The 27,507-nt window shown below is 37.8% G+C and overlaps 1 protein-coding gene across 1 annotated transcript; it reads right to left on the minus strand.

Moving 5' to 3' along the window:
• Nucleotides 1–236: 236 nt before the first annotated feature.
• LHX8 (LIM homeobox 8) lies at nucleotides 237–24,097 on the minus strand. The gene is made up of 8 exons (XM_058716949.1): nucleotides 23,853–24,097; nucleotides 23,284–23,445; nucleotides 19,270–19,391; nucleotides 16,910–17,130; nucleotides 16,297–16,400; nucleotides 11,240–11,335; nucleotides 4,776–4,959; nucleotides 237–960 (listed from the first exon to the last, which is right to left on the minus strand). Exons 1-8 carry the CDS (start codon nucleotides 23,925–23,927, stop codon nucleotides 884–886), a joined length of 1,041 nt encoding a protein of 346 aa, XP_058572932.1. The 5' UTR covers nucleotides 23,928–24,097; the 3' UTR covers nucleotides 237–883.
• Nucleotides 24,098–27,507: the final 3,410 nt, after the last annotated feature.

The raw sequence follows: 27,507 nt of genomic DNA on the forward strand, positions 1-27,507 counted from the left end.
ACCTTTTCTTTCACATTAATTTTATTAGCTAGTTTAAAAGGATAATTTGCCAAATTAGATGTTTTCACGTGTTCTTTTGTTGAGTAAGTGCAATCGTCTACAAATAAGTTTCCTATTAAAATGTACTCAAAACACAGCTCAAAACAAAATGACTTTTTAAAATTAAGAGTTGTTATATTTGAAAGAGACTAACGTCGACTTAATGTTGAAAGCACACACAAGAAAGGACAAATTGGTTGAAACTTTCACAAGAATGGAAAATGTTTAATAAACTTGGAGGGGTGGGCTTATTAAACTATAGTGTTATTTACAGCCATAATTCATCAACCACAAACACAATAATGTGTTTGCATGGCATGCTACAACAGAAGCTTTATTCAATTCATTCAGAAAACATTGGCAAAATAAATTGCAGTTGCAAAATTCACAGATACAAGCTTCAAAGTATAAAGTTGTATATAACAAAAAATACAGGTAATATTTATAACAATAACTTACAGATACAAACTAAGGGTAAACTACGATTTCACAAAGGATTGTAAACATGTTGCACACTTGTCAGTCCTTTTGTTTTTTAGGCAAAGTGCTCTTTTGATGACAAATAAATTAACAGATACACACTAGAGTGAACTATTTCCAGACAATACAAAAAAAAAAAAAGTTGATTTGTTTTCTTCTTGTAAACATAAATTTTACAAAAAATGAAGAATCAATAAAAGTGTCTTGCAGGCCAACAACAGATACATACCTGGGCAGCAAAGTGATGTCGAAAATGCTTTGAGTGTTAAATAAAAAATTAACATTAATATCTTTTAAATGGTATTTTATACATAATAAATGACAAGATTATATCCTTAATCATTTCTATCCCTGAAAAAAGGAATTAGGTATGACTTATTGGCAGTTGTGTCATTGAATGGGGTAACAAGGGCTGTAGTCCAAGAGTTGTTGGTGAATGAGCTATAAAATAGAAAGAAATTCGTGGATCAGTTTTGTAGGGTGAATAAAACTGATTTAAAAACAAACCAAAACAATCCAAGGCAATGCACTTTCATTACTCTTTATAGCTGAGGGCACCAAGCTACACTCATTCCACTAACCTCAGCAGAAGCATTAACTTATTCAGCACAATGAATATAGTATTAAATGAGAATCCAGGAATAGTTTACCCCCAAAACCTCTTTTGGGGCCACAAGCTTTTGACACTTTAATGTCCTCCATCCATACCCCATTCACTGCACTTTACCTTGCAGCTAGAAAACATAAGCTTTGTCTGCAGAGACACTGCTAGCTTCCATATAAAGGTGTCTGTAGGATGACCCCCAATTTCTCATTTATGAATGCTTAACCACCTCTTCTCTAAACATACATCAAAGCACATTTGACTCAGGAAAAACTATAGTCATTCATGTGAACACATACAATTTTAATGCTAGTATAATAGCAACCATGGTACAGGCTCTGTTTTTTTTATTTAACCCAAACTTAAAATGAGGTTTCCATTCTCAGCAAGGGCTATGATGCTTCAAACCAAACCTCCCTCTGAGAACAACTAGGAGAGCTGGACAAAATTTTTACAAATCTGTTGGAAGGCATCTGAAAGATACCGAGACAGTGAGAACTTGCAAAGCAAGTCCCAGAAGAGAAGGGAAATGAACCGAGGCTACTACCCTCCACCCACTCCAAGTTTAATGACAATTTTAAAAGAAATGTCTGACAGGCTGAGAATTGGACCAGACTTTCAGGATTTAGACTTTGGCTGGGTGGTGGGGAACAAACACGAAAGATCAGGGACCAATGAAGAGAAGCCTTCATTTAAAACAACAGAAACAAAACACAGGCTCTGTCTGGGATCCTAGAAGGCTAAACACAAATAGTGACCCAGAAATATACCAGCCTTTGTAAGCAGTGATGCCTCATTGGATTAAGTTGATCTTATCCTAGCCTAACTTTCTGCCAGAGGTGAAACCAAATCCTCTCTGGTGGAAGAGATCATCCGGAGTCTCAAATTATTTCTAATTTTTCATACACAATGTCTGAAGTGCAATAAAAATGAAAAGGCAAATAAGAAGACATGACTTGACTGAAAACAAAGAGATCCAGACATTGGAGTTATCAGACATAAATTTAATATAACTATAATTAATATAATAATTTTGTTAAGGAATAAAGTGGCAAAAATAGAGGACTCCAGCATAGAAGTGGAAACTATAAAAGAATGAAATAGAAATTCTAAAACTGAAGATACAATAACTGAAATTAAGAACTCAGTGGGTGAGTTTTACAGCATATTAGAGAATTAGTGAACTGGAGAGAAGTCAGAAGAAAATACCTCAATACATGGAAGTTCAAAGGGGTGGAAAATATGGGATATTTTCATAAGGGGTAGAAACAATATTTAAAGACACAAAAACAGACTTTTACTTAAATGAAATACATCAAACTACATATTCAAGAAGCATATCTAGGCACATTATAATAAAACTGAAAAACAAATACAAAGAGAAAAGCTGCAGTAAAATGACATTCACTTTCAAAAGAGCAAGAATTAGACCAATAGCTTATTTCAACAAGTAGCATCAGATTAACTACCCATATTCTAAACAATAGAAACAATGCAAGCCAGAACCCAATGTTACCTTCAAAGTCCTGGGGGGAAAAATAGCTGGCAACCTAGATTTTCACATACAGAGGAAATACCAATAACATCTGCATCAAAACAAATACTTATGAATGAACCTTAGATGTGCTAAGCCAAAAACTCTGGAATATAAAAAAAGTACTTAAAGATGGTCTAAATAAATAGACAAAGTTCATAGCATGGAAGGTGATATTATTAAGATGGCAGTTTCTTACAAATTGGTCTAATAGACTATATCAAAATTTCAATTGTTTGTGGGTTTTGTGGTGGAAATTGACAAGCTGGTAAAATTTATGGAAATGCAAAGGGTCAAGAATGAGCAACACAAACTTGAGTAACAAGAAAGTAGAAAGACTTTTCTACTGGATATAAAGAATTGTAGGCTTTGCGTAATTAAAACACTAAGGTATTATTATGAAAATAAACAGACCAACAAAATAGAGTGTACAGAAATTGACACCTACATTATATGAAAAGTTGATTTATGAGAAATGTAGCACTATAAAACAGCTGAGACATTGGTATTTTAATCAATATAACAAGAGCTTTGCTTCCTATTTCATACCACATACAAAATTCAATTCCAGATGGGCCGTAAATCTAAAGATCAAAGGGAAGATAGTTTCTAGAAGATAGTATAAGAGGTACATGTTCATTATCTTTGAGAGAAACAATTACTTGAACAGGTCACAAAAAAAGCACTGCCCATGAATGGGGGGGGGGGGGGGGAAACACACCCGATGAAATGAACTATATTAAAATTAGGAACTTGTGCTCAACAAAACATACCCTTAAGGGGGTATAAAAAGGCAAGCCACTGAAAAGTAGGCGATGTCTGCAATACATATAATCATCAAAAAACTTTTTTATATGCAGAATATAGGAAGAACGAAGATAAATCAAGGAAAAAAACAACAGACAAACCAACAGACCAACAGACAAAAGACATGAATAAGCTCTTCACAAAAAAAGGATATACAAATGTCCAGTGAAAACATGTTCAATCTCACCAGTCATGAGGAAAAAGCAAATTAAAACAAGGAGATAAGCACTACACAAGTATCAAATTGGCTAAAAGTAAGAAGTCACACCATATCAAGTGTTAGCAAGGATGTGGAGCACCTTGAAGTCTCACCTACTGCTGGTCCGAGTGTAAACTGGTTCAACCACTATGGGAAACTGGCAGAATCCGCTGAAGTTGAGTGTATGTATAGCCTGTGACCCTAAGTTTCATTCCCAGGTGTATTCCAAATAGAAGTGTGAATTAATGTGCACCAAAAGGCATGCACAATAAAGTCCACAGCAGCATATTCATAAAAGCCTAAGCACGCTCAAGCACAAATGTTTATCAACCATAAAATGGTTAAACTGTGGTATATTCCTACAGTGGAATTCTATAGAACAATAAAACAAATCACTGATCCTTGCAACAATACAGATGAATCTCACGACCAATGTAGTGGAAAGAAGTGAGATACACAAGAATACGTTCCATATGGTGCAGTTTATGTAAAGCTCAAGAACAGGCAAAACTAAAACATGACTTTGGAAGTCAAGGCAACGCTGCTATGGAAGAAGAGGATAATGATTGAAAGGGTACAGAAGACAGATTTCTGGGGTGTTAATTATGTCCTACTACTTCATCTAGTCAGTATTTACGTGGATGTGTTCACTGTAATAGTTCACCAAGCTGGATACTTTTTACGTGTACACTTTTCTATATGTATGTTTTGCTTCAATATAAAAGTTTCTTTGACAAAACTCCATAAATTCCAATCTAAAAGTCTGAGTGTGAATACTTTCTCTGACCATAGGAAAATAAATTATTTAAATACCAGGTGAAAAGCAAAAAAAAGAAAAAAAAATTAACGTCCTAAGTAAAAAATCAAGCACTAATAGTCATTATTAATATTTGTATTTTAGCTGTAAAGTGGGTGTTAAACTTGTCCCTCAAAATGTTGTTATAGAAATAAGAATGTTTGGACAGTTCTGCCCCCTACTGCACTTCCCCACAATATTTTTCATCTACTACTGAGGTAATATTTCAAAATATGAGTCCTATCAACAATCTAATATTAGAAATGATCACTTATTGGTTGCTTGGGAAACAGCTGTTAAAGGTTGGGATACCTACCATCCATGTAACTATGCAGCGCAGTTAGCATCGTCCCATCTTGGGGCACATAGGCAGAATAAGCCATTTCTTCTAACATGGGTGGAGACAGCCGGGAGGGTGGGACTGCTGTGACTGGGGCCGAGGAGGAGTGATTAGGACTGACGTGTTTCTTGTGGCGTGCTCTACAATTCTGAAACCACACCTGAGGGAGGAGAAAAGCAATGTAGGTACGTCACATCTCAGCTTCTGAGTACATTATCAACTCAGTTTAAAAAGAAATGCATCCCCTGTCAAACTGTTCACTATTAAGGCTAAAAAAGAAAAAGAAATGTATCCTAAATTTCTCTACCATATAAGCACAATACAAATCGAAATAAGCTTCTGAGGCACCTGGGTGACTCAGTTGGTTGGGAGGCCGACTCTTGATTTCAGCTCAGGTCATGATCTCATGGTAATACTGAGCCTGCATTAATTTGGCTCTGCACTGACAGTGCGGAGCCTGCTTAGGATTCTCTGTTTCGCTCTCTCTCTCTCTCTGCCCTTACCCCACTTGAGTGCACGAGCATGTGCTCTCTCAAAAGAAATAAAAGTTTAAAAAAAAAAATCTAAGTAAGGTTTTTAAACAGTTCTATAGACTGAAGAGAACATTTGCACAAATATCAATGGTCATTTTCTTTGCTCAAATAATAACTATCTGGTGATTTATTTAAAAGCCAATTCTATACTACACTGGCATCTTCGAAAATAAAAAGGAAGGGAGGAAGTTCGAGAATTCCAGAAAAGTTTCCTCGTCTTTAACCACTGGCATTTGGGACAAAAAGAAAAACAAACAAAAAAGCCATTTTAATCAGAAAAAAAAACAAAAAACAAAAAAACAACTAAATGTATTCTTAGACACCTGCTGGACTTATTTCAAATCTTTTCCCAAATGACTAAAATCCCTACTGAGAACTTAAAGCTTTCTACAAACCTCTTGATTCAGTTATTCCAATCACATTTTAACCTGCTGAGTTCAATTTTTCTTAGTGAATACATAGACTATTCCCTAAGAAGTATGTTAAGGTCAGGTTTATAATAAGAAAAAATGAGTAATATTTAAGCAAAATAAAATACAAACATATCCATTAGTAAAACAGTTCACAAAATGTAAAAAGCTAATCATGAAAGAGTGGTCCACTCTATCATAGAAATAAAGGAATCAAATTCAGGGCAAGCATCGTTTTGCTTCTAGGTCAGGGTGAGGGAGACTAGGCTGCCCAGAATACTTCCAGTAATTAATCTGCCTGTGTTCGAACTCCCTATCACTAGATGAAACTAGACTATAGAGTGTTACTCTATTAAAATGTTAAAATATTATAGCACTTATTTGCTGTCACTCCAAACACTTCGTCATGAGGAGAAAGAGAAGTGGAGGAATAAAAACTTTTAGGAAATTAAGACAAAGAACATTTTAGTTTCAGGACAGAGGGCCAGGGAGAGATCAAGAACATAAGCTTCTTCCCTGGGCTGGTAGGTGTTTGATGGCACAAGGGAATTGGGGCTGAATAATGTCAAACAGAAGGAACCTGCAAAAAGATTTATATAAAAAAGCTGACCTGATTTCAAACACAAATCCTGTCCTTGGGACTCAAAAATAGAGGGCTTTCAAAGTATAAACTCAAGGGGTTAAAACTAAAGTAACAGAAGTTAATAATGCAGCAGGGTAGGGGCACCTGGGTGGCTCAGTCAGTTAAGCATCCAACTTCAGCTCAGGTCATGATCTCACAGTTCATGGGTTCAAGCCCCACGTTGGGCTCTGTGCTGACAGCTCAGAGCCTGGAGCCTGCTTGGGATTCTGTGTCTCCCTCTCTCTCTGCCCCTCCCCCACTTGTGCTCTGTCTCTCAAAAATGAATAAATGTTAAAAAAAATTTTTTTTTTTTTAAAAATAATGCAATGGGGTATGCATCCCTGGCCAGGTGGCTGAAAGGTACCACCTGAGGAAGTTTCAGGAAAAAGATGTAGGCATATATCAAGAAAAAGTAGTGGGAAGTCACAGCCTTCTCCCCCATTTTCTGGAGTATTAGGCTCTTAGATATGTAAATAGAAACCCAGAGTCTTCACAATTCCCTCCACAGGTTCCTTAACAGTAAGCGTCATTACTGTCACCCACCCAGTCAAGAAGATACACTCACACGTTCTCAAACTTGTAAGAGAAAACGGCTGTCACCGGTCTTTTCCCCAACAGTACCCAGAAGACATGTATCCCAGTGGACTACATGCAACCTAATACACATGGTACTATGGTTGCCAGAGTTCTTTCAAAGTATCTTATGTTTCCAATAAATTATGTACTGGATGGAACCCACTCAGTAGTTTAAAAAAAAAAATTCCAGATTTTGGAAATAATATGAAAAAGGTATGACATAAACAGAAAAATTACCTTAATACGGATTCAAATAGCTCTTTGGAAAGATCATCAACAGGTAATCAAGCAGAGAGGTTTGTAAACACAAAATGTCATGGGGGCACCTGGGTGGCTCAGTCGTTTGAGCTGCTGACTTTAGCTCAGGTCATGATCTCATGGTCTGTGGGTTCGAGCCCCTCATCGGGCTCTGAGCTGACATCAGCTCAGAACCCGGGGCCTGTTTTGGATTCTGTGTCTTGCTCTCTCTCTGCCCCTCCCCTGCTTGCTCTCTGTCTCTCTCTCTCTCTCTCTCAAAAATAATAAACATTAAAAAAAAAAATTTTAATGTCATGTAACTTGTACAGAAAAATATAGTTGACAATTCCAGACTTTAGAAAATAACTTCTGACATGAGGGCCACCCAGCTTTAGAATTCAAATACAAGTACTTTTAACCTTCCGCACTGACTCAAAATTTCTTCCTTCTGTTTTGCAAACCTCTAAAAGAGTTAAAAAAACTTTAAAATATTTTGAGTTCCAAATTGTAAACTCTATAAGCTAAGAGTAGGCTATGTAGATATTCTGTGAAAGAAAAGACTAATCCATAAGATGAATCTCTGAGAAAGCCCAAAGAGCCAAACAGAAGACTTATGTGTATGAAAAAAATGGAATTTTAAATTATTGAGAATGAATGGAATAATACTGATTTAGAGAAACCTGGCTAATCATTTGTGAGGAAAAAAATGGTAAACTCCCTACACCTCACTAGTAACCAAAAGTCAATTCCAGGTAAATTAAAAATTAGATGGAAATAACTGGAACCATAAATGTTTAAGAGAAAACAAAAGTTAATATTGATAACTTCTAGATGAGGAAGTATAAAAAAGGCCAAAGCTATAAGAAAAAAGTATTGAGAGATATTAATACATAAAAATATAAAAGTTCTATGTGGAGAAAATAAATGAAAAAGAAACTATGGAAGTCTAACATAACAATAAAAATCAGTAAGATGGAAAAGTAACCACATAATAGAAAAGTGGACTAAAAACATACAATTTCTAAAATTACAAAATAAACAAACATGTTAAAGTTATTGATAATAAAAGAAGCATAAACAAAAACAATGAGGTTTTCTGCCAAAATTAGAAAGAATGTAAAAGAATGATAGTATTCAGGATTTGTAGGAGTTAGTGAAAGGGAACTTGCATATGTAGCTCCCGGCAGAATAAACTGGTATGAACTTTCTGGAAGCTGATTTTTGTACTATTAGTTAATTATTTAAAGGCCCTAAAATGTTTTAGCTTTTGACTCAACAACCCCCCTTCTAGAAATTTATCCTATGGAACCTATTGAACCAGTGAGCAAGGTGTTTATAGAGTGTTGTTCATTTCAGCATTTTTTATGATAATGAAAAATTGCAAATAAACTAAATTGTTTAATGCTTAAGATGTGCAACAATAAAAATCATGTAAATTTCAATATGGATATGTACTCCCAAGACACTAATTGGAAGAAATAGCATTGCTTTATCCTGTTTCCATAAGATGAAAAATTCATAATTCACCTATTGGAAAGGGTATGTGAATGGTGATTGTATCTGAATGCAGTGTTAAAAGTAAAATCATCTATATTTTGTGATTTCAGTACAACAAAGATCTGCTGTTACTAATATCTCGCTAAGCAGACTTTAGTTGGTAAAGGTGAGACTGTCTCTGTGTATCAGACCACTGTTTTTACCTAATCGTTGGATAACCTAGTTTGCACATTAAAATCAAGGCCTAGTAATCAAAACTCTAATTTTTCTAAAATGTGCCCAATCCCAGGAAGTAGACTGGACATAGAGACTATGATTACTATCTGAGATAACAGAAATTGACTCTTCAAAATTACCACGAAGGACGATATGTATATATACAAATAATATATATATTTGCATGTTCCTTCCTTTGCCATCCTATCAAAAATATTTAAATCCAATCCTCACATATTAGAAGCCACCATCAAACAATATATTCTCCAGGTTCTAGTACTTGGATCCAAGATAACTTGCACATAATACTGGTGACCTAAATACTTAGAAATCACATGACACTGTCTGGGGTCATTATTTATTGAAATAATAAGAAACCTCAGAAAATCTTTCATTTTCCTTTGCTTCCAAATTCAAAATAATCTAAAACATAATAATCATGAACTGACTCAGCTGGATCAATCATGGTCATTGAACGTATAGACTCTCAGATTAGAAGAGCCTTCAACCCGTTCAGTCTGTACTATCTCAACAAAGGAAGCTCCATGTTCAGGCACAGGAAACTCACTATCTCCAATGGCAGCCCACTCATTTTCACAGACTTTCATGCTGAAAAAGTTCTTCATTATGAGTAAACTCAGCTTTTTCCTATATTCCTTTGCAAAGACCTGATTTTGCTAGTCTGCAGGGCAGCCTTCCACATATACTTAAAGTTACTTAGTCTTTTTATCCTATTCCTTCCCTTAGCATCTCATCTCCAGATAAGTATTCTTGTTACTGTCAATATTAGCACATGATTTCTAGTTCTGTCATGACCTTGTTAGCCTGCCTCTAAAGGAAGCAGTCTGTTCAGATTGGTTCCTTGTTAGACCCCTTTTTAAAATCTGGCACTCTGAAATAAACACAATACCCTGGATATCTGAAAAGCATTGAGGTTGTGTGGCTCACTTCCTCAGAGAACCTCATTAGAGTGCTGTCAGCCAAATCCACTGAGAATCTAAGTCTTTAGAGGAGCTGCAGTACCATCAGGTCTTTCCCCATCAGATACTCTATATAGATGATTTATTAATTATGAAACAGCTCAGCCTTAACAAGAATAAACTGAAAAATGAGCACCTATTTATCAACCACTCAACTGAGGAAATGAAACACATGTATAATGTTGGACTTTACCTCCCCCTGCTCCCTGCAACTGAATTTCATCTTGCTGGTTATGGTTACTTGCATTAATTCCTTAAACTTTTTGAATCTTGAGTGTTACTTAAAATTATTTTCCACTTCCCTGATTTCTCTATAAGATCTTGACACAATTGATCACCTCCACCTTGAACACATTCCTCTGGCTTCCATGATGCCTCCATACTAGACTCATTCCTTGATCCCAGCTGTCACTGCATCCCATTCAAATAGTATCTCTTACCCTGCTCTCTCCCTAAAGTCCATTCTTCTCTTTTTACTGTTTATGATCTTGTTCTAAAGGATTTTACCCAATTTCATGGCATTGGATCTTTTTGCTTAGTCCTGATCATCTTTTAAAATACTTGTTTAAATCCCCAAATTCCACAATCACTGCATGACTAGCACAGCTAGTGTCCCATTAGAGTGTCCAGGTCCTTTTCTTGTCTTTCTCCCATCTGTGCAATCAATAAAATGTTTCTCAGTGAACTCTAGGTCACTACCTCATTTAAGACTATCTTCAAAAAACGACTACTTTGCTGGGTATCCCAACTAACCATATATCTCTAGCTTCTTTCTACCCTAATTCTTCCCATGTACTGCCACTAGCCCTTTCTTCCTGAATTCACATACCATGGCTTTCTCCTGCTCAGGAGAGAACTCTATACTTGCAGGTCCCTCCAAGTTCAGTTCCAGCACTTTCAGCTCTCACAATTTGCAAATATAAATCTTACGTTTCAATGAATTCACTCTAATTTATCCTTCCCTGACTTTATTCATACCACTATCTCTACCTGGATCTTTAACAAAGGCCATCAACCTCACCCCTAGACACACACACTCACTTATACAATCACAGAAAAGTTGGAAAAAAAATTACTGGCTTCAGAACCAGATCTAGCTTGGAACCATATTTGCCTTTTTCAGCTTGAGGATCTTAGGGTTGCTGTGAGCATGGAATGAAGTAACTTATGCACAAAGCCATTAACAATTGGTAGCCTAGCCCTTGCAAGCCAATTATCAGAGTTAAAAAGCTGAAGTAGAGTGTAAAGAGACCTAAAATAGAATGCAAATGTTTTTTGCCATTTCTTCACACACAAAAAACTAATGCACACTTATAAAGGCCTAGAATAGAACTTTTAGTATCTCTTGATTAACCTTAAAAATAATCACCTGTATCACACGTCTGCTCAAGCCTGTCCTTTCTGCCAGTTTCTGGAGAGTCTGTGCATCTGGGTTGTTGTCCTGAGCAAATTGTGCTTGCATTACCTGTTTTTTTTAAAAAAAAAAAGTATAGGTAGTAAATAGTTATATAGAAGAAGCTCAATCTTCTGCATTTTGATGACAGGAGAGATAAGACATGAACAAGAAGATAGGATACTTGTATTTTATTACTTGAAAATCAGTATGGGGAAATATGTATAAAAGAAAGCATATCTTGTAAATTTACAAACAAGTTGCTATATTGAAACCTTTTAAAAAAATAATCCATTTCAGCATAAAACTTCTCTCTCAACTATGCTGTTAAAAATGAGCTCCCCTTTGCTCTTCTTCCTTTCTTACAACATACAAATGAAATGAATAAATGGTATAAGCCTGTTTACTATTTTTTTCCATTTTGTTAAAAATTTCTTGCATTAGAAAACTTGTAAAAATACAAAAATACTATCACATTTATCTCCAACTGCTACTGAGCTAAACAGGCCCATACTATAACTTTCATCAGTCAGCAAATAGCATACAGTGCAAAAGATAGATACCATTTAATTGTAATTAGTCCAACATTAATTGTTTCGAACACTTGTTCTATGTAAAACAATATCTGGGATCTGACACCCATAAGAACTTCCTGGGATCTAACCATCTGTATATGGAAAAAGCTCCCAGGTGATTCAATATGGACTTTTGGATTAGAACCACGGTGCCAAGGGTCATGAGACAGTGATATATGAAAAAATTGTCCCTGGCCTCAACTTTTTGAGACAAAAATATGGACATGTCAATAACTACCAAGAATACAAAGTAAAAGGAGAAACATGGATAGGGAATATCAGAGTAAAGCACAAGTCAAGGGGTTTGTATTCTTTCTGAAGAGGAAATCATGGGAATCAAGAGGGATATTTGAATTTTATAACTTAAAAGCCAATCAACTTAGGGAACTAGTATAAAATATGGAAGAGGGGGAGTCTGTCATCCAACATGATTATGCATGTCCATAGGTATGGGATGGGGGTAACCAACCTACCTAAAGACCTTAAGCACCAGTGGCCTCAGCATCATTTCCAATAGGCAAAATTAATTGCACGCTCCACTATGCTCCTCGTATAATACAGTCTTCTGCCACTACACATGTCACAAGGTAGCTAAATAACTCAGTGGCAAGTATAGCTCTCAATAGCAGAAAGTAAGCATCTTGAGGGCAAAGGAAATGTCTTACTCTTCATTTCCCCAGGAGCTAATACCCCTTCCCATCACATAGTACATGCTTAAGTGTTTGTAACAGAATGGACCCTGACAACGTGAGAAAAATCTGAAGATAGTGTAGAGAAAAAGACCAATGTTGTTCCAGGAAACCTTATGAGGTTTGCAATTTTTTTAACTTAAGTTCCGAAGAGTGACTCTTCTAGAATAAGGTATTCCTGACTTCCTCTCCAACCATATTTGTTCACACACTCTCTGTAAACAGCACATGTATTTTTACTTTAAAAAATGGGCAGAAATGGCCTAAACGTTTATAATCTCATTCAGTTCACCTCATTCTCCCTTTCTTATTCAAAATGTGTTGTTTCAACACTGTCATGTACAAATAGTTGTGTTTATATGTAGCTGAGCATGTAACATCTCAAAGAGAAAAAAGAATGAGCAAGTTAACTGTCTTTATATTTTAATTTTTCAAGAAGAAAAGCTAAACAGATATTTAAGGATTTGCTTGTTAGACCATTATTGATAATTTATAAAACAAAAGACAGCATTCTTATCACAAATGCATTTCAAATTCACAAGTTTAATAATGGAACCAAGTTACATTTAATAAAGCAATTTCTCATCAAGGAATAAAGCAAAAACTTAAATGAATACTGATGGTTTAAAATTGGTATATACTAAAGGGAAAGTAACACATGCTTATCAATGTTTAATCTCACAAAATAAGTGTTTTCATTTCTACTTAATTTCATTGTTCTCCAGTCACTAATGATGTTGAAACCCACCCCACTCCTTTTCTGCGCTCTTTTTAATGTGGTCAAGGAGTGAACCTTTGTAGACACTCATCATTTTAAGGCCAGGAAATCTCAGAGATGACAGGCATCTGCATAGTAGCAACTGACCAACTCAATCTGAAAGTAGATTAAAGTAGTTGCTAACTTTGGAATGTTTAATATTAATAATCACTGAGCAAGTGCTTCCAACTACAATAAGCAAACCATAATATTGGCAGGAACTTCTTAAATACCATTTCTACACATGGGGCAATATTTGAAATATTCTTGCCAACACAAAATATTGTTCTGTTTTGTGAACCTTAAAATCTTTTCTTCCCATAAATTTCTAAATAATTTTGGGAAATCATCTTGTTTATTCTTCTCATGTTAACTCTCCTCTGTCCAAAGCAGTGCTTCATTAATAGTCTTGACTTACTGATCATCTATAGTATTTTATTATTTTGCTGAATTCAAGCACTACTAGAATATATTCAGCTTTCTGAAAGGACAATTTGACATAAAGGGTACACTGCCTGATGTATCAGAGGTTCTGGCAAAATATAGTGATTTAAGTGTTTAAAAATTTACAGCTACGGGGCGCCTAGGTGGCTCAGTCTATTAAGCGCTTGACTCTTGATTTCAGCTCAGGTCATGATCTCATGGTTCCTGAGATGGTGCCCTGCATTGGGCTCTCACTGACAGTGCCGTCTGTTTGGGATTCTTTCTCTCCTCTCTCTTTGCCCCTCCCCCTGCCCACAGGCATGCAGTCTCTCTCAAAATAAACAAACACTTAAAAAAAACCAACTTTACAGCTATGTACCTCAGATTCCCAAGATATAAAAAATCACTTGAGGACAAAGATTGTATCTCATTTGTTTCAGCCATTCATGGCATAGAATAGATACTAATAAATACTGAAAAAAAAAATGAGTATATGCTTTGAAAGCATGTCATTTCTATTTTCATTTTTTAAAATTTATGATTCCCAAATACATCTTTAAAAACTCATGAGTCAGATCACATTTTCATATAAAAATGCATGTGATGATACAAACAGCTCATGCATGTGTGCAATTTAAAACTATGAGGCTAGGGGCGCCTGGGTGGCGCAGTCGGTTAAGCGTCCGACTTCAGCCAGGTCACGATCTCGCACTCCGTGAGTTCGAGCCCCGCGTCAGGCTCTGGGCTGATGGCTCGGAGCCTGGAGCCCGTTTCCGATTCTGTGTCTCCCTCTCTCTCTGCCCCTCCCCTGTTCATGCTTTGTCTCTCTCTGTCCCAAAAATAAATAAAAAAAATAAATAATAATAATAAAATAAAACTATGAGGCTAATATACAAGATTCAGACTCTAACTCTTGTTTTAGCTGCTGCTGCTATTAAGTGGAACTCTTATTCCACTCATGGTCTGGAGGCCAAGCAAAAGACCAAAGGATTGGGGAAGTTGCAAATCTCTTCTCTGCCATTCCGTTGGTAGTCTGATTTGAGGGGAGTTCCTACACCTCTTGGAAGAGGCTACCTACATCAAAGAATTATTGTTAAGAATTAAAGGAGACAGTGTAGATAAATGCCTAGTGTAGGAATCGACACACAAAGACCTTCACAAATATTCCCTCTTTAATCAGTACCTATAATTATCTTCCTGTATGAAATGGTATATCTACCTAAAGTTGTTTCAAATTTTCACAATTTTAATAACTTTAATTTCATATAAAATTTTACTGTCAGACTTATAATTATTAAAATTATAGCCAGACCTTCATGGAAACAGCCCATTTTAAAAACAGAATATATTTATACTAGAAATTCTATTTTAACTCGGACATTTTGTAGCTACTGGATATTTTGCTTCCAGGTCTCTCACAGGTACTCATATCTCCTAATTTAGGGTTTTATGTAATCCAAGTTCCCTTGGAATATTTGTATCACATCAAGATATCTTTCTTAATCTTTCTCCAAATAAAAAAAATTCTCCTGAAACCCTTTTACTATATTCATCTTAAATACTGGCAAGTCTTAGAATACTATTTGTGATTTTCAGAATATTACTTTTACTCAGTTGTTAATGTTGTATAACTAACCGTTAAAGTTTGAGCTAAGGCCAATACTATGTGTAAAGCACCCAGCAGTACAAGGTAGGTGCTCAATAAATGTTACTTTACCTGAATATAAAACAAATACCTCATCCACATTAATCTTTTAGAAAACTTGATTTCTTTATCTGAAAAAATGCCAGAAAGAATCATTATATGTGTAGACTTAATTATAAGTAATTATTTAATTATTTTCTTGACAAGTGACATGGATTGAATTTATAACAATTATATTTAGGACAACCAAACAGAAAATAATCCTTCCTTTTTCAGGAGACATAATCAACCATTAGCATAATATAGAATTACCTCCCTTTATCCCTTTTAAAAAGAAGAAAATGTCTACTTGATTGGAGTCAATAACTAGATTCCTGTTTATGGTAAGGCATATTCAATTCTTTCCTATTCAGAAAATGTACAATCTTAGCCATTAAAAGGCTCATCGCAATTTCTTAAAAAGGCAGCACATTAGTGTCCCACAGACCCACACACTGTATGTCTCTTTCTGTTAATAGTCTTAAACTATTTTGTCTTCTATCACAATTATAGGTAGTAATGTAAATAAATGCCTGAGTTACATTGATTTTATCAGGACAGATCAACATTTTGTTTGCACTTTGACATTAATACCAATAGAACCCAGGAAAATAAAACTTGAATGACTAATACCAGATCATGACTCTGAGAATATTGATAAACATTTTAGGGAAATAAGTATGTTTTCATACATTCACCAAGTTAGCTTTCTTTAAAAGCACAGGCCAACTTTTTTGAAAACATGAAACTGTTTTCAGGCAGCATGGAGATTGTTTTGGGGTTTGTTTGGTTTTTTTTTTTTCTTTTTTTTTTTTGGAGGGAGGAGGGATTGGGTTTTCTTTGTGTGTGTTTTTTATTTTCATCAGGAGGGAATTCAAAAATCATGAATTCATTGTCATGTCTACCTGGAGCTGATCTGCTGTAAAGCTGGTCCGAGCTCTTTTTGCTGGTTTTGGATGATTAACATCTTGCTCTGTGAGGAGGGCACCTTCAACACTAATCCCATTACCTGCATTTAAAAACAACAGCATATATACTAGTAACTCAAATGGCTCTACTGATCAAGCAGCAATATATTTCTTGCATCTCTTGGCTCAGTGCAAAATTGTAAATTGTCCAAATCTGGGAGTTAAGTTTTAAAACACACTACAAATATTCTGTGGAAACAACACTCCACTTATAGGCTCGTATATTTTAGTCAAAAGTGCAAAAAATTAGAAGAGCACATATCTAAGATTCATCCTTAGGAGACAAACACAGGAAAACTGGTTACAAAAAGCCAAACAGACCCTAAATTCAAGGCTGCTGCCTGAAAATATGGTACAAAGCTAATACGCATGCCATGGTGTTCCCTGTAAATAAACAGATGGAGATCATCACTAACAGTATATGCTTAATGACTTTTACCACAATTACACTGCACAAAATAATGCATTAAAATGACCTTAGAAAAAATCTTTTTTATTCCCTGTATTCACCGTCCCCAAAGACTCTAAAGTATTTTAAGTATATATTTACCATTTTCCACTTCTCTTTTCAAATTATCCAGCATACAGTCATAATGCACTCTGCAGAGGACTTTCTCTTCCACCAAAGCAAACTCCTCTCCCGTGGAAAGCTGCCTTTTGCAAGAAAAGCAGGCAAAGCATGCCAAGTGATAGACATTCCCCTTGGCCCTCCGGACCCAGTCAGTAGAATGGATGTGCCTCCCACAACGAGAGCAGCGAGTTCCATACCTTCTACATAAATAGAAGAGCAGCAGGTAAAGATTTTAATGTTTGATGAGATACTTATAAGCCTAAGAGTAAACTAACACATCATAATACTCACTAGATTAACCTAAGTGTTTAAATCTTTTGAAAGTGAAACAGGAATCAATTACTTTTCTAGAAGTCAATATGGTAAGCAATCAAGACTTGACATAACTGTCATAATTCAAACCTGTTTATAAAACAAAAACTCCTCATTGTTACGTTAAAGGAAGACTGGATTTTTCCTTTTAAAATAAATGCAGTATGAGTTTCAATATCCCTTTTGTAACAAATATAAATAAGTTTATATTTTATAAATTACCTAGAAACTCAAGATACAAACATACATACATTGCAGACTGACACCTAAAAGTGTAAAAGCATACCACTGAAGATAAATGACTTCTTAAAACCAAATTGAGATAATTTAAAAATGCTTTCAATATTTTTTAAATTAAAATATTTAAACATTTAAAACTGATAGTATCAAAAAATGGGTAGAACAGAAGACTTTCACCCTGAGGGTGAGGAAGGAAAACTCAGGTATGTTTCCAATGGTGAATAAGCTATCATATCACTAGCCACAGGAGGGGGAGAAATACATATCCACATCAAACTAGATGGGTGTCTGTTTCTATTCATTAATATATTGTTAGAGGGACTGCCTGTTTTTTTAAGTCAATCTGAAGAACTGAATCCTAAAACTAAATTTCAAAATATAATAAAATATGAAGTATAAGAAAATCCTGAAGAACTAGATTTTCTTTTTTTTTTTTTTTTTTAATTTTTTTTTCAACGTTTTTTATTTATTTTTGGGACAGAGAGAGACAGAGCATGAACGGGGGAGGGGCAGAGAGAGAGGGAGACACAGAATCGGAAACAGGCTCCAGGCTCCGAGCCATCAGCCCAGAGCCTGACGCGGGGCTCGAACTCACGGAGTGCGAGATCGTGACCTGGCTGAAGTCGGACGCTTAACCGACTGCGCCACCCAGGCGCCCCAAGAACTAGATTTTCAATAGGTCTCTGAAACCAAACCTTTCAAAAAGCTTTAAATTATGTTTAAAAAATTAAAGAGTTTCATATTTTAAGTCAAAGAGGAGACAAATTGCTACTATTTTTGAGGAAATGGAGAGTAAACCTGATGAGAAATATGTTTCTAGTAATTATAAAATTCTGTGACTTTATAAAATAAAGGACTCTACGTTTTATGAATTGCTTTAAATTAGCAATTTTATTCAAATCAATCACTAAACTCTCTGAAACCAGTTTCTGAAGCTGAGAATAAACAACATAATTGGTATTACAAACTTCATTATATAGTATCAATTTCACAATAAACATTATTCTTCATTTGGAAATGCAAATAAAGAAAAAAATATAGCAATTTTAAAAAATCATGCTTAGGGATACTTTCAATTTCTAGATAGCTATCCATTAAAAACTGAATTATATCCTAGAAGAAACTATACATTTAAGAAATGTTTAGAGAGTTCATAGAGAAAATGTTAATATCTTAGACCAATACAATCTCACAAAACAAAAATCAAAGAAGAGACAAAAAGAAATCAGATATTCACACAGAATAATCAAACTTGGTGTATTTGATATTGGAATGGTTGGTTCCTCTAAATTATATGATTTATCATAGTCTCCAAACTGCTGACATTTTGTAGGGTATAGCTAGGGATTATTCTATAGTAAATTGATAAACACTTAACAAAATCTTGATTCCCCCCACCCCATAATTATTTCATTTTATCTTATCATGCCCTGCAAACAAGGGTCTCTGTCACAATAAATCATCTTTTATTTTATATTTTATCAATGCACAGCAAGAAGTTTCCCTTTTTTTTTTTTTTTAATATCTCAAACTTTCATTCCTCCAAGTGGGAATAATTATTTTAAATTAGTGTTTGTATATTGAATTCTTAAAACACATAAACATGCTTATTTTATTTGTTTTAGTAGAAGCTATACCTTAAAAATGTGAAGCATTCTCATTCTGAAGTCCATTATACAAGAAAACAGGTTTTTAATATGTAAAACCAGACCAGAAAGCTTATTTACAAAATTTTCTTTGCAAAATAATTCCTTGGAGTGCCTGCTAAAAAATATTCCATAGTGTACCTGAAATAATCAAGTTTGCAGAAAATGTCTTTGTCTTTAATATAACAGCTGGTATGCCTTCCTAAGGAGGTCCTGCAGACACTGCAGGAGAGACACCGAACATGCCAGCACAGGTCATTCACCTGTAAAGGGAAATAAGAAACCATTTTAATACCATATTTACAGAGTATCATCCACCGGTTTTGCACACTGAGCAATTTTAAAACCCAGATCCTTAATATTTTAACATATGCTCTGAATGTTTCTATCTAAATGGTGTCATTTACACAAATATCGGTCTAGATATATTCTCTTTTAGACACCACAAAAGATCACAACTGTATATTTTCTATTTTGTGTTTATTTTTTTTATTTCTCTGAAGAAATCGGTGTGCTTTTTTTTTTTTTTTTCTTTTTGAAATCAAACTTCTATGAACACGGAAAATTTTAGTCATTCTGAAATCCCACATACAGGCTTATTTTATTTTTTTCTTTTACCAAGGTCTTCCTGCCATGAAACCTGGTGGCTGAAGAAGTCAAGCCACACACCTTCTCAATCTACTTTCTGGCCAATTATAAATGGTGTACTAAAGTGAGAGAGAAAGACGGTGAAAAAGAAGCCTTGTAAGATACTTACCCTTATAAAGAAGGCAGGCAATCCATTTCCCTTACCAAACAGAAATGGCTAAGGTAGATTTAATTGTTGATATGGCAGAAGTCCGGGCTACTTTCTAACATTAAATAATAGAATCAAGGAGTAAAGTATTGGTAACCCTACCTAATGATTTGATTACTGGAGAAAAAAATAAATAATCTGATTATAAGTGGTTCTAAGAAGGCACCTAGGCACTGTTTGCCATTTGTATTTCAAGTAGTAAGGCATAAAATAGGGTTTAATAAATCACGCCACCTTATATTTTTTAAATAGGCACGTGAAATATTATCAATTCAGAGAACAAATCATAACCCTCACCTTAAACTGTTGCTATCATACTATAAAGCACTACAACTTGAGCTTTCAAGAATGAAGATGTGTACAGGATTGAACCTGCCTGTACGTAACACACGCTCCCAAAGTTTGCTTTTGTTAAATGGACACAAGAACTGAGTTTATGCTTCACTAATTAAGCATAATTTCATTTCATATGAAAAAACTGCAATGATACAAAAACACAGTTACACCCTACAAGTGGATCTAATGTTTCAAATATTTAGGAAATTGTGAAAATGGGAAATTGTGAAATGGTCTTTATCATGAAATACTGTAGCAAAAGCCCTATTTGTCCAATAATTTGTCCAAGATTAGTACTACTCTTCAAAATGTTTTTCTGTGATACAAGACATAAAAGGTACTTTAAAGTTGAAGGAAAAAGTTTCATTTACTTCTAATTACAGTTATGGGCCTCCTTCCAAAGCATTAATGAGAATATCATTTTGGTAAAATTTTTAAAATTTTAAGTTTGGGTCTTGAACTACAATGTTTACTACACGAGAAAACTTGGAAAATAGAAGAAAGAAAAGAAAGAAAGAAAGAGAGAGAACGAAAGAAAGAAAATGAATTTGAGGAAGTCAGAATAAAAAAGTACTAACAATGGTTAATATTGTCCTAGAAATAAGTGTGTATTTTCCTTCTATTTTTTCCTAACATAGTCCAATTAAAGTTTAAAAATATAAGCTTCCTTTAGTATTCAATGCTTAGGGACTTCTATATTTTGATCTTATCCAGGATCTTTTTTTTTTTCTTCTCCTCAAGCAAGTGTAGATTCAGGCTTCAGGGCAGAGTCATGGCCACCCTCTAACTTCCTAAAGCCAAACCTAATGCTTGGTTTGCTACCTTTCCTTAAAGTTTACTTAAAAAAAAAAACAAAAACAAAAACAACAACAAAAAAAAAAAACACAAAAAAACCCAAAAACCCTCCTCATCTTCCATTACTTTCCAGAAAGGAAAGTAAGGTAAAGAAAAAATTCTGAAGAACATAGACCTTTCCTGATGGCTGGTATTGATCCAATATATAAATGTATATAAGACCAAGCCAGAAAGTCTACCCAAACGACAGGGCACTGAAATATTAGATGAAACCAAAGACCCATCTAATTCCTCTCCTACATTTTTGTCTTAACCCCATTTTACTTGCCTCACGAGGTGATGTTTTTCTATATTAAATGGTTTTTATTATAGATCGTTGTACCCTCAAATACTCTACTAGGTCTAGATCCAACAATTTTCACCAGTGACTCAAATTGAATTTAAACTTCTCTTTTAGAATAAGTATACAAATTAAAAAAAAAAACTCAACATTTTTATATAATCATACAGTGTCAAACTTTAGTTAGAGCTAATATACTAATATGTACAAAAGGGACAGAATAAGGGTGTGCATAGAAGACCTCACTGGATTACATTCCTACAAAGAAAAGCTTTATGTAACTCATTTAGGTAACTTAGATATTTTACATCATACAAGTAAATAATATGAGGTACAAGTAAAGTTTTAACATATAAAAGTTAACACTAGAAATAACTTATGTATTTCAGAGGTGTGTTAAGAGTCACTTTATAATACCCTTTTTTTCTAGATTCTCTCTGGAGGAGCTAGAAAAGCCTTTATAGCCTTTAAGAATGTCCAGAAACATTCTTAAAGATTATGCTAATTATGAAGAGGTTTCATTGACAATAAACTAATTTTGATCCAAAAAATGACTTTGAGATATTAGGTCTAGAAACAGTGAAAGGCTCAGGTCTAGAAACAGTGAAAAGGGTATCCTAGGAATGCAGATTTAAAGAGAAAGCCATGCTAATCTGTCAACTTTAAGAATCAATCACCAATTAAGATTTAGTTACTTTTAATTTTTTCACCAAAACTTCTTTTGATGCTTTATCTAGGTTGTATCTATAGGGTTTTATTCCCACTTTACAGATTAAGCAGCTTTATACACTGAGGTAGAAATTTAAAGGAGACCAATAACTAGCTTTTTGAACTCATACTCTCTATAATTAATCCTTTTGAAAAAATGGGGATGTTGGGTGTGGACAGATTGGTGAGGAGGGAATAGAAAGTGAATTGGCTTGCTACTAATTTAGTGTAGGAGAGATTATTTTAAATAGTAGTCTTAAAAAGCCATTGAAGTTGAAAACCCATGGTATTAGGATTAAGACACATGGGACCATGATCCTTCATTCAATGGCATGGGTAACTGTGGCCTACCAGAATTTTGACTCCAAAACTCCCGCACAATAATAAGAAGTGAAACCAATTAAGACAGTCACCTCTCCAACTACCACATGAAGCACTTCATCCCAGGCATCCATAGACGCTTCTCTTCTTTCTTTTTGCTTTCCTTTCTGTTTTCTTTCATTCCTGCCTTCCCTCCCTCCCTCCTTCTCTCTTTTTTGGTCTAACTTTATATCAATTTCTATTTTTTTTCCCCACAAGCACTGGAGGTGACATGAAAAAAAGCATTGGGTGGCCTCCAAGTATCAAGCCTTAACAAGAGGCTCTTAATAAGAGCCTGAAAACGGTTTTTATTTAAATGTTCCTACAAATTTTTTCTTTGAAAAAGCCTGAAGTAACTTACTAAAAATAAGACTATGTAAAAAATCTGTCCAGAAAAGGCCCTTTAAAGCGCTTTGCAGTGGTCCTTACCAAAGGAGACACTGCAAAGGGGAATCAGCCAACATATACTGACCAGGAGCTCTTAGAAGCAGGCAGGTGTGTGGGTGTTATCGGGGGTGGAGGGACCATAACCTGGACTCTGTTTCCAAATGAGTAAAAGGATTAGCCCACTTTTGCTTTTCTATAAGTAGGTGGCTGACTCCAGTAGTCCACCCGGGGTATCGGCACTTGTAGACCACGACGTGTCATCAACAAGCTGTATTACAACATGGGAGATTCTAAGATTTCTTCTCCCTGGACCGGGCTGTTCTGCTGAGAAAGCCTACAACCTGCAGAGACAACTTGAAAGGAAAAGAAGGAAAAACTTTTCTCTTTTCCTAGAGTAACCCCGCTCCCCTTGGGCCTCACGGCTCCACCCTACCTTGAGAAGGTACTTGTCCACGATCTCCAGGCCGCAGCTGTTGCACACACACTTGCCAGGGGGGCAGACGGAGCCCGAGGCCATGGACCGGGGCGAGGACGACGGGGACAGCGGGGCCGAGGAGGAGCACGAGTCCTCGTCCCCCGCTCCCTGGGGGCTCACCTGAAGGAAGCCGTGAGGCGCAGTCTCAGGCGGTTCTAGACCCCTCCTCCTCTCCTCATCCCACCGACCCACCGGGATCCCCCCCTTCCCCTCCTTTTCCTCAGGCCACCCCCAGTTCATGAGGTCTCCCTTCCTGTTCTCACTCCTCCTCCCCCCCGCCAAGTCCAAGCTCCTGCCACCCACCCGCTGGGGCTGTTGACCCTGACCTCAAGGACCCAAGGGCGCCTTACAGCCCTGCACCACCGTCCAGCCGGCCCAGCTTTCCACCCCGCCCTGCCCCAGGCCTTCCTTGCACCCGGTCCTTGGAGGGCCAGCTGGGCCCACGGAAGAGCGCGCGGACAGCGGCCTTTCGTCCTGGGCCGTCTCCACACCTCCAGCCTCCAACAGCCGTGTCCCTCCCCACTCACCAGTCCCTCTTCCCCGGCGCCTTTCCGAGTCCTCCCGGCCGCCAGGGCTGCAATCCGCCCGCACTCCTCCGACATGAGCCCCGGGCACTGCGGGGTGAGCGGAAGGGGAAAATGGGGAAAAACGATGAGGAAAACTTCAGAGCCGGCAAGCGCAGCCCAGAGCCTCGGCTTCTTGGCACGCGGAGCGGGCTAATGAAGGCCCCCAGCGCGCCCAGCCGCGCGTGCAGCCGTCAGGGCTCCTGGGCCCCGGGGCCGCGAGCAAACGCGCGGGAGCGCAGCCTCTCCGTTGTCCGCCGCGGGCGGCGGCTGCGCAGCCCCAGCGCGCGGCGAGGCGGCCACTCGGGCGCTAAAGGCTTGCCCGGCGCGCCGCGGCGCTCTCGCGGCTGCGGGTCCCTAGCGCTCGCCGAAGCAAGTCGGTTCCCCGCCCCCCTACCGGGGGTAACAAGTTAATAACAATCATCCCAGCACAAAGCATTTTCTTTCTAGACGTCAATCACGGCGGAGCGGGGATCACCAGACTAAAGCGGGTGCAAGGGGCGGGAAGGGAGGGGGGGTGGAGTGGGAGAGAAGAAAAGAGGATTGAGGAGGGGGTGGGGGAAGAAACTTGATTTCTTTAATAACCTCAATTAAAAGAGCAAGACACATATATATTTTTAAAAAGGAGCGTTTTGAATTGGATAGCCCGAAAGGTGAAGAGGTTTAATAGGATACTTGAAAGCTAATTACAGCGGGATTTAAGAAGCCTGGTGTTTGTTCCGATGACAATTTGAATGAAAATGCTTCAGATTAAACCGAGCCAGCAGCTCTTTCGTAAACTTACAGCAATTAGAGCTGCGAGTGATTTACACTCGTTTCTTTAAGGTGTAAATTGCCACTTACTGCTCAGTAAGTCAACATTTGAGCTACTAGAGAATTATTTTTAACCAGCGCAAAAAGCGGGTCGAATAATGGAAAATATCCAGCTGAATTTAATTTGTGCCATTAAAACTCACCCAACCTCGGTCAAACTGTTTTAAAGCAACAGCGCGCATTACTCAAGTGTTCCCAAGCCTTTACTGGAGTTTTGTTCCTAAACGAAAACGCAGCCTCTCCTAGGCTTTTTCTGCCTTCGTTTACGAAAACTCCTGTTTGCGCGGAGGGGGTGCCGAACTCCGGCGGCCCACACCTGCGTTTCTGACTCTTCGCCTCCCTCGTCCTCCTTCTGGCTGCACCAGACGAGATACTGTCCGAACCTGGGAGTCCCCCGGCCCTCAGCGGGGACCCTCCGGTGCGCTCCCTGGGCTGGACCCAGCGCCGCCACACGGAGGCCGCATCCTCGCAGACACGAGGAGAGTTTAAGCAGTAAAGCCCCGCGTTCGCCGGGTGTTCCCCGCCACCGTCCCAGCAAAGATCAAGTCAGCGGTATCCGGTGCGGGACCCTCTGCCGCGCTCGAACAGGCTGCAGATGATTTTCAAACTTAAAACGCGAGACACCCACGGGTCCTGCCTCCAGAGTGACGTGAGAGCTTGTCAGTTTTCCCCCACTTACTAAACTAGACGAAAGGTGTGATTCGCGTGCCCTGGGGGTTGTTGTTGTTGGGTTTTTTTTTGTATTTTAAGTAAAATGGCCCTCTTGGCACTCCCTGGGATGCCCCAGGGCCTTCCAGGAGCCACGACTTCTTGTGTTTGTGCGTGCGCCCGCGTCAGCGCGGGTCGCGCTGCGGCGGGTTCCGCGCCTTTGCGCTGGCCAGTGCCCGCGGGCAGCTGCACGCACGGAGCCAAGCCTCTAGTCCCACCCGACAGCCGCCCGGACCTCCCGACACGCTCTTCCCCACCGCCAAGATCAATCACCACGGCAAATAGAACAAAAGCAAGACTCACATGTACCCGAGAACGCCTTAGGCTCGAGGCTTCGTCTCCCAAATTACAGTCTCCATGCCTGAGGTTAAGTGAGCTTGTGGGGAGGGGAGGCAATGATTACTGACTAACGCTACTACGTAATAAAAAAAAAAAAAAAATTGCCAGGTCTGAAGTTGAGGCCGTTACAGGTAATTTCTGAACCTCGTTTAGGAGCCCAAACAGCTCGCGTTGTAAGGAAACTGCAATTCAGCTGGTCTGGCCAGACGTCGGCTCGCTCACCTTCTTAGGGGGAACTGCCAGCTCCGGCACGTCCTTTTCTTCTAGTTTACACACAAACATCTGATCGCTTTTCCAATACATGGCACTGCTAGGGCTGCTTATCACATACCAACTCCAGAGGGTCAGCGGCTGTCCGTGCCTGCCGGTCTGCCCCCCTCCCCCGCCCCAACACACTAATAAAAGCCGACCCCGAGAAGAGTAAGAAAGCTACAAACAAGTCTTCGTCCAAAGAGGCCGCTGTGGCCGTTACCACTGACGGGCAGTTCCTAAGATTCCTATCCCAACTTCACTGAACTCTGTCCCTCCAGGAAAAGGAAAAAAAAAAAAAAAAGTTTTGTTTTCCAGAGGGTGGAACCTTGCATAAAGGGAGGGAAGGGGGTGTGTGTGGGGGGGTGGGTGGGGGGAAGTCTTTTCCTGGAGGAATAGCCTCACCTCCTTAAGGAAAACCCGCCTTCTGTACATGTTAAGATCTTTATCAGGGCAAGCCAACTTACTCCAGATTTAGTATTAAAGAAAAAAAAAAAACATTGGGAATGGCCTGTTAACTTTTGACTTAAAAAAAAAAAAATCTGCTCTCTGCATTTGCCGTGGCTTTTTAATTCTCGCTCCCCAACCAAAACCTAAACAAAGATTCAGGTTACATCTCTTTCTGCAGCAAGCAGAAGGGGAAGCGGAGGTCTGAGTGACTTAAACTTTTTAGTCATTCTTCTGAAACATGCAGCTCTCCTGTGTAGCCGGGGAACTCGACCGCTCCCTGGCAGCCTGGGGGCTGACTTATCAGAGGTTGGCGCTCCCTTTGCGAAAAGTTTTCTCATTAAGATAAAGAAGGAACATCTGAGCAGCACAAAAGCTTATGATTTGCGACTAGATTTGAAATCAAGGCTACAAGAAAGACAAAAGTATGTTGCTAATAGTATTGCTCTTTCATCTCCTCCTAGACAAAATTTAAGCCCTAGAAGGGACCAGCTCCTGCCTCAAATTTTGGCTGCGGGTTTGCGAAGGGGGCGGTGTTCTCAGAATACCATAATTTTGATTAGGATTGGAGGGTATGTTTCCTTAAATAGCTTCTTTATGGTACAAATTTTACTTCATTATGTAGTATGTAAAGGGACTATTTAACAATAATTTTTATATCCAAGTTTCCCTTTTAAGAAACAAAACAAAGCAAAACGTAAGAATACCTGGGAGTCTCTATTTCCTAAAGGCCTTTAGTAAAATCATGTGGTGTTGCTTCAATTAGATGGCGATATATATATATATATATATATATATGTATATATATATATACATATATATATATATATAATCTTACAGATTCTTATCTCCTTGCCTTATTTGTCTAAAGAGTAAGATGGAAGGACTCTTGTCTAAAAAGGTCAACAGCAGCCTACAGGAGGGGCATAAGCAGAGATAGGTACCCTTTCCTGTACTGCAGTGAGCCTGTATAACAGTCTGGGACAAAACAACCACTGCAAATTTAGTTTTCCCTTAAGTACATTTTTCTCCCATAAACACGAGGGTCCCTAGAGCATTTTCC

This window comes from Neofelis nebulosa, chromosome 2 (assembly GCF_028018385.1).
Source record: "Neofelis nebulosa isolate mNeoNeb1 chromosome 2, mNeoNeb1.pri, whole genome shotgun sequence".
In the NCBI taxonomy this organism is placed as follows: domain Eukaryota; kingdom Metazoa; phylum Chordata; class Mammalia; order Carnivora; family Felidae; genus Neofelis; species Neofelis nebulosa.

Excerpts from the sequence above, each read along its gene's own strand:
- LHX8 (XM_058716949.1), bottom strand. The coding sequence starts at position 23,927 with ATGTCGGAGGAGTGCGGGCGGATTGCAGCCCTGGCGGCCGGGAGGACT. Across the intron at positions 23,446-23,852 it reads GCGCCGGGGAAGAGGGACTG|GTGAGCCCCCAGGGAGCGGG; the intron begins GTGAGTGGGGAG and ends GGCTTCCTTCAG. Across the intron at positions 19,392-23,283 it reads TGGACAAGTACCTTCTCAAG|GTGAATGACCTGTGCTGGCA; the intron begins GTAGGGTGGAGC and ends TTCCCTTTACAG.